General features: G+C 40.1%; 1 protein-coding gene across 4 annotated transcripts in view; it reads right to left on the reverse strand.

Moving 5' to 3' along the window:
* The window catches only part of ATF2 (activating transcription factor 2), a 97,128-nt gene that overhangs the window by 23,514 nt on the left and 59,066 nt on the right, over positions 1–14,548 (reverse strand). For 3 of the 4 annotated variants that reach the window (XM_073305922.1, XM_073305923.1, XM_073305924.1), the window contains 2 exons: positions 7,672–7,821; positions 3,984–4,190 (listed from right to left, as the gene is read on the reverse strand). In XM_073305922.1, the coding sequence (XP_073162023.1) occupies positions 3,984–4,190; positions 7,672–7,821 (357 nt within the window). Of the gene's footprint in view, positions 1–2,518; positions 2,724–3,473; positions 3,548–3,983; positions 4,191–7,671; positions 7,822–14,548 lie in introns of all 4 variants that reach the window. The other variant, XR_012154299.1, reaches the window with a different exon arrangement.

Raw genomic sequence — 14,548 nt, forward strand, 5'->3', positions numbered from 1 at the left:
ACCTGGCTGCTGAATCTGCTGCATCCAGGGCAGCTTGCACGGAAACCTTTGCTATAGATTTCTCCTTATCCACGAGCGAGAACTCCAGCCTCACCTCTTGCAAAACCAAGTCTTTGAACTTCAACATGGAGTCCCACATGTTCAACAAATCATATCAGCCGAGCAGCATCTGCTGGTTAGCGATCTTGAGCTGCAGACACCTGGTAGAGTAGACCTTTTTACTGAATAAGTCCAGCTTTTTGGAGTCCTTTGCTTTAGGTACCACACCTTGCAAACCCTGCCTTTCCCTTTTATTGGCAGCAGAAAACACTTGTGATTGGGGGAGTGGGGTGGGTGGAATGAAGATAGAGAAACGCATAATCCTGGGCAGGAACAAAGAATTTCCTCTTGGCTCTGTTTGAGGTGTAGGGAAGGGAAGTGGGGATTTGCCACAAGGTTTTCACAGGGTCTACGATGGCCTCATTGAGAGGCAGGACTACCTTTTGACGGGCTCATCATGGCCAGAATATTGCCCAGACTATGGGAGGACTCTTCTACTACTTCCACCTGCATGCCCATATTTTGGGCCACCCTCTGTAGCAACTCCTGGTAGGCCTGATAGGGAGGCAACACCCCTGCTCCTGACACAGCCTCATCATCACCTGAGGGTACTTCTTTTCCCTTTCTGTGCCGACTGGATCCCATGGAGCTGACTGGAGTCTGGATGGGGTGTTGCCTGATGGGGTGGTGGAACCCTTCTCTTGGGGGCCACCGAACAGGACTGCCTCAAGTGGAGTCCTGGGTTTGGTAGAAACCCTCATGGGCTCCAAAAGAGCCATTCCTTTGCCATAGGTGCCTCAGTGACCACTAGGCCAAGCACTCAATGGCCCACCTGTGCCCCAATTCAGGACAGGGTAGGGATCACTGGAGGAGTGGCGGGGTCAACTCCTTGGATGAGAGGTGTCTGACCCAACCTCCAACTCCAAAGACAAGGAGTCTCCATCTGGTGACCACAGAGGAGCAGTTCCCACCAGTGATGGAGATCGGTGCTGAGGCAGGGAAGGCTGCGTTGCGGCCAGCATGGTTGGTTTCTCCTTGGACGGTACCGCAGGGACCAGTACCGGACGGTAACTGGGGGCACCTGCTCTCTCCTTCCCACTGGCACCAATACCACCAACGCCTGTACTGCCAGTGACACCAGTACGGACAGCAATAGCAGGTCCCTGGTGGCAGCAAACACCTCCAGTGTGGACAGCATCACAATAGCGCTGGTACCACACTGGGTGCCGATGGTTCATCCAGAACCAGACGCAATGGTGTTTACTGCTGCAATGCTGAGGCAGAGGAGTGGCTTGACTTAGGTTGCATTCTGCTTTGCTCCCCATGCCTGGCTTTCTTTGGTGTTGGGGAACGTCCCCTCTCAGCTGGCTGCTTTTTATGCCTCTTCTTTGGCACCAAGGATGGCGAACGGTGCTGGGACTCTCACATGGTTGGAGGAGCACTCCTCACTGATGCCGAGGTGCTCAGTGCTGAGTCCAACTGGCTAGGCTCGGAGGAAGGTCTCAGCGCTGCCTCCATAAGTAGGAACTTGAACCTGGCCTCCTAGTCCTCCTTCATATGGTGTTTAACGTCCCTGCAAATCTGACAGCGATCCCCGAAGTGAGCCTCACCCAAGCACTTCAAGCAACTGGAGTGCAGGTCGCTCAGGGGCAGAGCTTTGATGCAGGAGGTACAGGGCTTGAAGCCCGGTGACCGAGGCATGCCTTGGCACCGAGCATGGAAAAAACACTAACAGAAAGAGAAAAACAAACTATACTAATGAAGACCAATTAATTATTTATAACTATTAATTATATACAACTATCAGAAAAATAAAGACGACTGAGAAAGCTTGCCATAGCAAAAAGAACAGTTTCAGAGACCATCCCAGGTAGTAAGAAGGAACTGAGGAGTCATCTGGGCCCCTTTACACTGGCGCTATGACTGTGCAGCACGAGAAAGTGCCTGAGCCTCCCAGGCAGGTCCCACCGAGGGAAAAATCTGCAGTGACTGTGATAGAGGTGCACATACCTACAGTTGAAGGGACATGTGCAAGCGCTTGAAGCAACCGAATTTTGGCCAGTAATTGTGGCATACATTTTAATTTCTTCAGTAATCTTCAAAAAGTTTCATTTAGTATGTCTGATAATTGGTGGGATATGCACAACTTATTTACACAACTCCTGTCAATGTTAATAAAATCATGGTGCAGTCAATAGATGGCAGTGAAGAAGCTTATGTATTTTTAAAATCTATCAATATTACCATTTATAAGCCCACACCCATCTACATCTAACTTTGGTGCTGTACATGTTCCTTGCATCATTGTATTATAGTACTCTGAAGTCAGAACTGTTACTCCACTACTATTAGAAAAATGTTTACTGAGCAGTGAGAGAGTTTGCGGAGACACTATGTATTATATTTGAATGTAATTCCACCAATATTGAGGTATAATGCATCTTTTCTTGAATTTGGGTGACAGCTTTGTGTCCTTTACCTAGATTTAAGTCTCATTTGCATAATGGGACAGGATCCTCGGACATGCTGAAGAGCCCTGCAGACGAGGAACTAAGGGTGTTCAGCATGTTGCAGCATTGTGCTCAACATGCCTGCCCACTCTGCAGGTCAAAGAATAAAGAATGGATGTTTGAAAATTTGTTCTTTCTTGCTCCTTGTTATTCTTCCTCTCATTTTGCATTCAACTGTTTTCAGGAAAAAAATGGAAGGACAGTATGGCATAAGTAATTTATGTCAATACATCTTACAATATTTTGCTTCTAAGTTTCATTTAAAAATGTGGATGTCAAGAGATTGAGAACCAGATCCTCTGTTGGTATAAGTCACTGAAGCTCCACTGGCTTCAGTCAACCCACACTAATTTATACCAGCGAGGATCTGACAACCCAAAGTTTTCTGTATATTAATATTCAGGAACCAAAAAATGAATGTTACTGTGATTCTTTGCTTTACTCTCTATCCTATTATATTTCTGATAATCTTCAATAAAAATAAAAGATAGCTATGTTTTTTTTATTTACCTTAGTACCTTACAAGGAGACATTGTTTATTGTGTTAATTCTTATACACTTCTAAGTGGGTGGTTGTATTTTTTTTTTTGTTTAAAAGCCTATTAAAGAGGCCTAGCTGGCTCAAGTTGACTGATACAGAGCTTAGATCCAGATCGGTAGCAAAATGCCAGTAGCACCAGTTGCCTGCTTTATTGTCTAAATGAAATGAATTGGTAGTTTCAGTTCACTGGATTTGGGTGGGGGTCAACATCACAACTTGGCATTAATTGACACATTCTGGGCAGTCTCAGCAAAGGCACCAAACGCTGACTAGGAACAGATACTGGACAACCCTCTCATACTACGTGGTCCCTCAAAAATAGGGTTGAGGCGCACTGCTAGGGCAGTGGGGTGAAATTTGCACTGCCACTGCCTGTGCTGTACCTGTTCTGTGGACAAATAGAGGCCTTCAGTTTCCAGTGCTGTCAATCTGGCACCTTTCACGAGCACTACATTCACTTTAAAGAAAAAAAACTACAGTTAAAAAATACAAAGGAAACAAAAATCTGAATTTAAGTAACTCAGGCAGTGACACAAATTGATATAAACAAGGCATTTCTAAATTAAGGCTAACATTCTGCCAATGAGACTTCACTTCAATATGGACTTGCTCTTGTTGGTTTGTGTCACAACCCTAAAGTTACTTAAAATGGAACAAAGGCCAAGTAGGTGAGATCCCAGATTTCACATATCTTTGAAGCTGCATAGTCTCATTCTCATTATACCTCTGATTTGTGCATTCACCAATTATGTCTGTTCTGAATTCAACTGCATTTTAGAAAGCTATTCATATTTGTAGATCCCATACCAAGTTTGCTCCCCATGACCTCAGGATTGCTAACTGAAAATTCAGATAACTCTTTAGTTCTTGCTTGTAACCAAAAAAGAAAATACCTGTAATTGACCATTTAGTGAGCTCAAGTCTTCTGCTTTCTTCTCCAATGACTGCACCCACACTTTTCTTTTTTGTCGACATCTTGAAGCAGCAGCACGGTTTCGCTCTAGAAACTTCCTTCTTTTCTCATCAGGGTCTTCGTTTGCTGCTCTTCTTCGACGACCTCCTGTATTTTGGGTTTGGGGTGTGGGCTGAGCTGGGGAAGCCTGAAGGAAACAGGAACATCATAGTTCAGTGTAACATAACATGTAACTCAAATGTAAGGGTTTGACTTACATGTATAAATGTACACATATTTACATAGGAAAACATCAACAATATTTCTCTAATATTTAAAATATATTTTTTGACTAAAGGAAACATTAGATATACATCTTAATTCTATGAATACTGTCTAATGGTTTTCATTGTGATTTTGCTCACTAGTGCACTACATTTAAGGTTCTGTCAGTATTTTAATCATAACCCACTGGTTTCCAGATTTGTAATCTTGCTGCAAAAATTCATTCCATTTTGATACTTAGCATAAAAGCAAGCCTGAAAGAAATAACTTTTTAGATTTTTTTTTCAAACATTCTTTTACCCATTTTAAAGTTACAGGAAGACAAAATATTTACAGGGTTTAACTTTTAAAAGACCCTTTAACTAAAAATGACTTTGTAAAATGAAATTTATCAGGCAATAACTTCATATAGTTTCTGTTTCTGGTGTTTTCCAAACACCTATCTTCCTAAAACTTAACTATACTTTGGTTGTTATTATGTAATTATTGCCCAATATATAATAACTGCTCATCACAAGGATCTGGACAAAGCATTGGTATTTACTGATCCCTAGAAGAGTAATTTCTTACCTGTTATTTCTGGCTTTTCCAAGTCCCTCTATGCCAGCCCAGACATGGATAGGATCAAAGTAGTTAGAAATGAAAATATCCTATTAAATCATACAGCCCACCCTCTACATGGGCAGAATATAGTCCCCAATAAAAGGACTATTGCATTATAGCTATACAACCTCGGATTTTCAAGTCTTATCAGCTGATAAGGAGGATAAAATTGCACCTTGAATTAACTCTCCTCATAAAGGGACCTGGCTGACTCTGCATGCTCAATACTTGTTATGCAAAAAGTAATAATAAATAAAAATAAAAATCAAAGTACCAATCCTAACTGCCACAGCTCATAATATGAAATGTAGACTGGTATAAAGGGACTTTGAGATGTTAAATTAACAGTTAGGAATTGACCATTTGCAAATATTTCTTACTGATTAGACACTGAGAACTTTCACAGTAGTACTCATTAACCAGATTATACACAGGGTATGTATACCTAGAAGAAAAATTGTGACCAAGTGTTTTTTTTAAAAAAAAAAAAAAAAAGATCTGCCTTCTCAGGGCAGCATCTGCAGAGATTGTCACATCAAGATTAACAACATAAAAAGTAGAGGACAACACTGACGTGGCAACATTACACAGTCTCAATCCAAGAGTAGACATTGCTCTTCTGGATGGACTCAGTAAGAAGAGCCTCTTTACCCTGGGCAGCATGCACTTGCTTAACCTAGCCCCAAAACCAGAAGGGGACAAGATTTTTTAAAAGGGACGTCTGACGTTCAGTGTTTGAATGGCCTGATTTTCAAAAATGCTGAGCACCCACCACCTCCCATTGCCTTTAATGGGTGCTCAGCACTTTTGTAAATCAGACTTCTTCTTTAGGTGCCTAGATATGAATGTACACGTCCATTTTTGGAAGTCTTGGCCAAGATACCTAAACTTTAAAAGCTGTAATGCCTTTTTTGGTACTTCACAAAAGAACAAGCAGGGGATCTGTTTTTCTAATTTTCAAAGTTCTCTGCAGATAGGAAGTGCAAAGCTTGTTCTATAGTATGTATGAAAGTATGTCCCTCAGTCAGTTTCACCAGGCCTGACAGAACAAGGGGAGAACAACTTCCTGACCGAACACACACACAAATTATTTTCAACTGTCTCCTTTTGCACCAAACAATTGTGACGAAAAATTTTAAAACACATCTTACTGCTTGATTGTATTGACAGCATTTACACCTCCTATTAATGAGCCTGTCACTGGTTATAGGCACAAAGAGAGAGAAGGTTAAGAATCCTTTTAAATTTTGACCCTTAGTTACTATCTTGATCTGATGAAAAAACTGGTAAGGATAGAGGGAGCTTCATCCTCAATTTTCTGGACAAGCAGATGGCCATTATTAAGACAACATTATGGTTAGAAATCTTCCTAAAGCACTCCACAGAAGCTCTTTTCAAATCCCTGAGAAGATTTTCATGATAAAGTTGAAATCCCATGCAACTATGACAAAGTCTTTGTTTTTGTTTCTCAGCTGCTCTAAAAACCAAACATCACCTCACCTCTAAAAGGAGAACCCTAGAGGAATACTCTAGCTTGATTCTTAAGGCCCTACCAATTGCTTTATAAATCCTGAAGGGAGTCTATCTTCAGGTCTTTATTTTGAACATCCTTAAAAAGACTAGCATGTGATGTTACTGTTCAAGAGATCCACTACCATGTGAGAGAGTTCCAGCTGGGTACTACAGAGCCAAAGTAGTATCCACAGGTATCAGAGAAGAGAGATGCTATACATCTTTTCTTTGAAAGTCTAACTCTAAAAGCTAGAGCTTGCCAACACAGGAGCAATGATATTTGAGAATAAGTATTTCATATCAGCTTTTCCACTGGCAGAAATTCTACAGCTGGGAAAACAGACAGGAGAGAGATACAGATCATCTGATTTTAAGGACACTGGCTAGGGGAAAGAAGGAACTCCTGAATAGACAAAGTGACCAAATGCTGACAACCTCCGTCTACTAAACGTCATTTTCCTCGTATACATTAATACCTACAAAAGAAAGTTACCATCTGAAATACACTCACTATAGCATTGCTTCCTTCATGTTTGTCTCTTTCTCCCCCCACAAAAGGGGTGTGTGGTTCTCTTTTAACTGTGCTACTTAGTAAGACTGGATTTTCTAGAGAAAGAGCTTTCCAGACAGGCTCCTCTGACCAGATGAAAGCAAGTCAACATCACACCTCTGAGGTAAAAACTGTAGCTTCTGAAACCTTCTCCGAGAATCAAGAGGACCAGACCTCTCCCCAACTCCCAATTGCACACCTATTCCCCTTCTCCAACCTAGCTCATTGTTCCCACCCATTTTCATCCTATTCCTAGTCATCATCTAGGATAGTTCTCCCAACATCACCATTTTCACAACACCCAAGAGAGCACAGTAAACTAACTAAATTATGCAGCTGAGTCTCTCATTTTTATATCAGTCAATAACGGCTCTTCCAAGCAAATGGTACCTTAAGCAGGAACCCGAAATGATTGAAAAAATATTTTAAGAGGTGTTCATGATATTTAATATTAAACTAATACAATACCATGGTAACCCTTGTTTTGGTGATATTTTCCAGATGTATCTTAACTTGCTGCACAATTTTCAGTTTACCCCAGAATTCAATGCCAGTGTGCTAAGGAAATCAGGAGGCCTTAGCTTCTTATCAAGTAGGTAAGACAACCCCCATTTTTTTCCAATATTGGTTCATACCACACCTCAATCTTATTTTCAATATATAAAATAAAGGAAAGAGGATCAGAGATTTTTGCATAACAGTAAAAGGTTAGAAGTACATTTTGGCTTTGTTGTCATACCGGTGTTTCTGTAGTTGATGTAGCAGGCTGTTGTAATGACTGTGGTCGGGCTTCCTCTGACTGAGTCCTAATCAATCCACTAGCATGCCCCTTGGCAGTATCTCCATTTGTGACCTGAGGATGCTGCTGGGTCAAGGCAGCTTTCAATCGCTGAAAGTATAGAAAGAAAATATTCTGTCACATTTTTCATAATGGAAGATACTGTGATAACTTTCATTAAATAATAGCTATTTATATAGCAGTAGCACCCATATACTGCTAGCTACTTTCCAAACATACACAATGAGCTCACATTTTAAGGTAAGAAACACACACAGGGTGCAAAAGGATAAAACAATGTTTTGATGTTTCAACAATCTAATTGGCCTTCTACTAGTTGAAAATTGCTTGCAACCATCACTGTAGAAGTGAGTAGTGAAAAGGAATACAAAGAAGGGTAACGGCTTTATGAACAAGTTTAGGAAGGGCATTCCTTCTACAGAGCATCATATGGAAGAAAATGCACAGAACAGTGTAGGAGAAGCAGGGTGGCGAAAAATCAATGATTTTAAAAATAAATAAATACATAAAAAAATCAGATTTTGATAAAATGTTTGAGGAAAAAATCTATCTAAATATAGTTTTAATTAAGATATCGTTGAGCTATAACGTATTTCATCATGGAATAGGGATTATAAATTCTAATTCTATAGTATGAGACAATATATTCATGTAATGTTTAAGAAAAGTTTTGTAAATAAGTTCCAATAGTTCATGGATTAGGGACCCAATCTTATGGGGTTCCACAGGCTTCTGTATAAATTATTTAGGTTAATCTTTCTATCTATCCAATGGGACTCAGTGCTCAGTCTAGAAGAGACCATTAGAGATGTTTAGTTTTGCAGTTCTCAAACTGTGGATGTGTGTCTCCAGAGGTAACATGCTTGTTAACAGCAAAAATGTTTTAAAGTAAGTAAATAAAATAAATAAATAAATAGAGGTGAGAAACAACGGACCTCAACTCTATTGTCCCTCTGCAAATTTGTGTACGCAGAGTCAATCCCTTACTTCACTCTAAAAGTGCAAAGTTTCAAAAAGTTCAAAGAATAGACGACTGTTGGGGGAGGAATAGAGCTGAACAAGGAGAAGAAGTCTGGAGATAAATGTGAGAAGTGAGGGACAAATGCTTTTTTGTTAAAATATTCTAGGTTTGCTGTTGAAGAAAAAAATCCAGAATACTTAACTTTGTTGTTTTAGTTAAATAAAACAATTTAAATGTCTTCTTCTCCGAATACAGCATGGCAAGAAAATCCTCCAAATATTAATGATTAACCTGCCGAATTGGAGATAGTTCACTTCCCAATGACTTCATAAATATCTGCTTCAATTACCTTTGGTAAATGAAATAACCAAACAATCATTCATTTTCTGATATAGCTGTAAAACTAATCTGAAAAAGTTTTCAAAATATATCTGTTTAAAAATGTATAGTGTATACCTTCTAAAAATGAAATCTACATCTATCTCTGAGTTGTGAAGAATATGTATTAAGGTTATAACAACCAACAAGAATGCACTTTTATGAAGAAAACCATGATTAAATTGAGTGTTCCTGACTAGTGATTTAAATCAATTTGATTTAAATCAAATCCACCCTGCAGAGAAGTGAACTAATACCAATGATGGAGTGGAGTGGACAGTGTACAATGTGATAGAGAAACAAGAGTGGATAAATACACAGAGACAGTAAACCCAGACACAGGAAATTTCTTTCAAAACCAAATTAAAAAACATCTGGGTGGGTTTATAGTTTGTTTTTTTTAATCATATTCTTTATTCTAAGATGATATCTTGATGATGCATTAAATGATTGACATTATTTCACTCAGATGTGAGCATTAACTAATGTTTACATAGTGCACGGGCTAAATATTTTCAACAATGGTTTACAAAAGCTTTTATTAGCTGATTTATTAAGCAACACAATTACAAAAAATAGTAATTACAAACTGTATCTGTATACAATATATTTCAAGAGCCACAGATGATTTTATATATTAACTATATGCTATATTCTAAAACAGATCTCATTGACTGTACTAGTCTATTTGATAATTAAGTTTACAACCGCTTGAAAATAAAAGCTATGCTTTCACTATAAACGTGAATTAGAATTACAGCAGATTTTCAACAAAAGCTAATGTATTCTGTTTACAAGCTTATATGCCTAATGTGGTGTAAGGACATAAGAACATAAAAACGGCCATACCGGGTCAGACCAAAGGGGCAGCTATTCCAGTATCCTGTCTTCAGACACTGGCCAATACCAGGTTCCCCAGAGGGAATGAACAGAACAGGTAGTCATCAAGTGATCCATTCCGTCGCTCATTCCCAGCATCTAGCAAACAGAAGCTAGGGACACCATCCCTGCTCATCCTGGCTAATGGGCATTGATGGACCTATCCTCCATGAACTTATCTAGTTCTTTTTTGAACCATGTTATAGTCTTGGCCTTCACCTCATCTGGCAAAGAGTTCCACAGGTTGACTGTGCATTCTGTGAAAAAATACTTCATTTTATTTGTTTTAAACCTACTGCCTATTGATTTCATTTGGTGACCCCCAATTCTTGCGTTATGAGGAATAAAAAACCACTTCCTTATTTACTTTTTCCACACCAGTCATGATTTTACAGACCTCAATCATATCCCCCCTTAGTCATCTCTTTTCCAAGCTGAAAAGTCCCAGTCTTATTAATCTTTCCTCATACGGAAGACGCTCCATTCACCTAATCATTTTTGTTGCCCTTTTCCGAACCTTTTCCAATTCCAGTATATCTTTTTTCAGATGGGGCGACCACATCGGCACATACCATGGTGTACCATGGATTTATATAGAGGCAATATGATATTTTCTGTCTCTCTCTTTCTTAATAAAAACACAGATGTAGGTATCCGCAATGATTATATTAATAGGTTTGTTTTATTTTCAAAATTTTGCACTCCCACAGTAAGATTTTATTCAGTGTTATCAAACAATTTCCCTGCAAGATAAACTGTGCATGAGGTTGCATCTTTCTAATGATCAGTACTGTACTTAAAACCATCAACTTCATTAAAAACTACATTAGTATACTTTTACAACAAATTAAAAGATTTTTTTATTACATGACGGTCTAAAATACATTAAAATGCACATCTCTCGAATAATCTTTATTATTGCACATTGTTACCTTCTGCACAAACATAAAAGAAAAAACATCAATATTTATTATCCTTTTTTGAATGCCACCAGGCTTAGTGTAAATTCAGCTCTCCCGTGTACCATAGACAAAAGTGCACAAGAAAGGAGGTCATTAATTCAAAAAAGGCAAAATGCAGATATATTGATGAGTAAGGCAGAAGCACTCCCTGCTCCTCACCCCAGGAAGCCCTGGAAGATACTAGGAAGAACAGTAGAAAATAGGCCTGCCACCTTTCTCTGAATATAAGACTCCCCACTACCCACAGGAGGAAGACCACAGATTGATTCCCAACAGGGCTTTACCTAAGGGAAGCTGTGGGGACAGATGGAGACTCATATAGATGCCTCTACAGGTCTGGATAAGCATCTGAACATGTAGATGCTCAGCTATAATCCAAATCTTACAAAGCGCTAAATTGAGATATTTGTGTTTAAATAGCCTAAAATTCACATTCAGCCCTACAACACCTGAAGACTATTTGGAGTATGATAAGATATTACAAGCATAACTGGCAGTGATGCCCATTGTAAAGGTTACTTAGCACTTTCCATTATAAGTCCCCACTTTCAGTTGCTTATAAATTTTGTCTAACTTTAATCACTTGGACTGGAATTTTCCATGCTCTCTTTCTTTATTCTCAGACTGAATTTTTTTGGAAAAAGTTTTAGCAAGAGGTTTTGCTAAATCTGAGGCTGAAGAGTGACAAAAACTATTTTTTCCTATGATAAATTTTTCTTTCCAGGAATTTCTTTGAAGAGCTCTGGCACCTCCACGCATTGGAGCATAAACTTGAAATTTGGCAAAGGGGATAGTCCTGATATCAAAGAGGTGTCTTTTGCTGTTTTCATAGAAGTCCATCCAGATCTGCACATACTCAGCAAAGGTTGTTGGAGGCTTACTGCTAAAAAGTCTCCAAGTATTCCATTCTGAACTGATATGCCCCAGAGCCACAGAATTCACTATATACCAACTCACTAAGCATGCCCTCAGAACTCACAATCTGCTTCAGAGCTAGATATCTGAAGACAGGAGGCAATGGCAGGCATCCAAACTCTTGGCCTGCAAGAAGGTGTACTGGGGGCTGTGAGTCAAGCGGAGATGAAGTTCTAATCTCACATTTTCAGCTAAACAACGTTAATTCTGTGAACTTCAAAGCCATTATTGTTAAGCAAGGATTCATACCCTTCCCTACATTAGGAGGCAGGAAAGGATCTTAATCCATTTTACTATTAAAGTAACAGCTTGGACAAAGCCACTTCTGTCAGAGCCGAGAACAGAACCCAAAGCTCTAAAATGGCAAGTCACATCAGTTGCTTTGCACAACAAATTATACCAAATCTATGTGCTTAGCTGTGGTGCTTGCCTAGATTAGGCTTGCCTTCAGAGCTAGGAATAGAATCCAGAACTCCTAACTCCCAACATTCCTCTGCTATCCTGAAACTAGTTGTGCAAGCCACTGACACAGTGTCTGTAGTAAAATGTCCCCCTTCGGTGACTGGTCCACATAGATGATAACAGCCTACTATCACAATTAGTTATTGCTTTAATTCACGTGTATTCTTATATAAAACGTTAAGGGCACCTAGAATATTGTATGGGCACTCTTATTACAGTGCATAAATCTTACCTAAGTGGTCGAGGTCTAGGCTATCCCTCTAGAATCTAGTCTTGGATTCCTGGTGATAACCCATGCTGTAGAACAATATGGGTTCACCTGATAGCTTCTTTAAAAAAAATTCTGTGAAACTTTTCACCAGAATGTTAAAGGTTCAAAAGTCACTCATAATTTAAAGAAATACAAGCTTAATGCACCCCCCTTGTGCATGTTTTATTAGAGTTGGCCAGGAATTTTGGAAGCAGGGTTTTGCTGGAAAATGCCAAGTCATCTAATCTGAAATGTTTTGCAGAAACATATCATGTTCTATGAACTTCTGACAACCACATGCTTGGTTCCTTTGGAGCTGTAACTTCTGGCTCTAGCTGTGGTTCAGCTCCTGATTCAGGACTTCCAGCTTCCCTCCTGTGCAGCTGGAACCATTGGAACTTGGGGCTCAAAATTTCCAAAATGAAACATTTAGATTCTGGAACAAGTTTTGCGAGGATTTTCCCTTTTGTTGGACATTTCAAAATATTCTGCTTTTCATTCTGAACTTGGATGATTTCCCCCCTCCTCCAGAATTTTGTACTTTTCCACAAAACGGAAATTCTGACTTTTGACTAGCTGTGTGTGTTATGGTACAGAGGGTTACAGAGAACAGGAAGTATGCTCTCTTGTGTTTATAGTACTAGATGAAGACTCCAGTGAGTTCAAGTTTGCCCCTGGCTCTGTCAGGGCCTTACGTAAGGCTGGCCAAGATCATGCCTGACTAACCTAATTGCCTTCGATGACGAGATAACTGGCTCTGTGGATGAAGGGAAAGCAGTGGAGGCGTTATTTCTTGACTTTAGCAAAGCTTTTGATAAGGTTTCCCACAGGAGTCTTACCAGCAAGTTAAAGAAGTATGGGCTGGATGAATGGACTATAAGGTGGATAGTAAGATGGCTAGATTGTCAGGCTCAACGGGTAGCGATCAATGACTCCATGTCTCGTTGGCAGCCGGTATCAAGCGGAGTGCCCCAAGGGTCAGTCCTGGGGCCGGTTTTGTTCAATATCTTCATTAATGATCTGGAGGATGGGGTGGATTGCACCCTCAGCAAGTTTGCAGATGACACTAAACTGGGAGGAGTGGCAGATACGCTGGAGGGTAGGGATAGGATACAGAGGAACCTAGACAAGTTAGAGGATTGGGCCAAAAGAAATCTGATGGAGTTTAACAAGGACAAGTGCAGAGTCCTGCACTTAGGACGGAAGAATCCCATTCACCGCTACATACTAGGGACTGAATGGCTAGGCAGCAGTTCTGCAGAAAAGGACCTAGGGGTGACAGGGACGAGAAGCTGGATATGAGTTAACAGTGTGCCCTTGTTGCCAAGAAGGCCAAGATAGCATTTTGAGATGTATAAGTAGGGGCACTGCCAGCAGATCGAGGGATGTGATTGTTCCCCACTATTCAGCATTGCTGAGTCCTCATCTGGAGTACTGTGTCCAGTTTTGGGCCCAACACTACAAGGATGTGGAAAAATTGGAAAGAGTCCAGAGGAGGGCAACAAAAATGATTAGGGGTCTGGAGCACATGACTTATGAGGAGAGGCTGAGGGAACTGGCACTGTTTAGTCTGCGGAAGAGAAGAATGAGGGGGGATTTGACAGCTGCTTTCAACTACCTGAAAGGGGGTTCCAAAGAGGATGGATCTAGACTGTTCTCAGTGGTAGCAGATGACAGAACGAGGAGTAATGGTCTCAAGTTGCAGGGGAGGTTTAGGTTGGATATTAGGAAAAACTTTTTCACTAGGGAGGTGGTAGAATCTCCTTTCTTAGAGGTTTTTAAGGTCAGGCTTGTCAAAGCCCTGGCTAGGATGATTTAGTTGGGGATTGGTCCTGCTTTGAGCAGGGGGTTGGACTAGATGACCTCCTGAGGTCCCTTCTAACCCTGATATTCTATGATTCTATTATAATGCATACATATAAGAGGATCAAATTAAGGTTACATGGGGAACCTTTATCATAGCATTTCCTAGCTTTTGAGTGCTTGACTTTGCAACATTAAATATTATGT

This window comes from Lepidochelys kempii, chromosome 11 (genome assembly GCF_965140265.1).
Source record: "Lepidochelys kempii isolate rLepKem1 chromosome 11, rLepKem1.hap2, whole genome shotgun sequence".
Classification (NCBI taxonomy): domain Eukaryota; kingdom Metazoa; phylum Chordata; order Testudines; family Cheloniidae; genus Lepidochelys; species Lepidochelys kempii.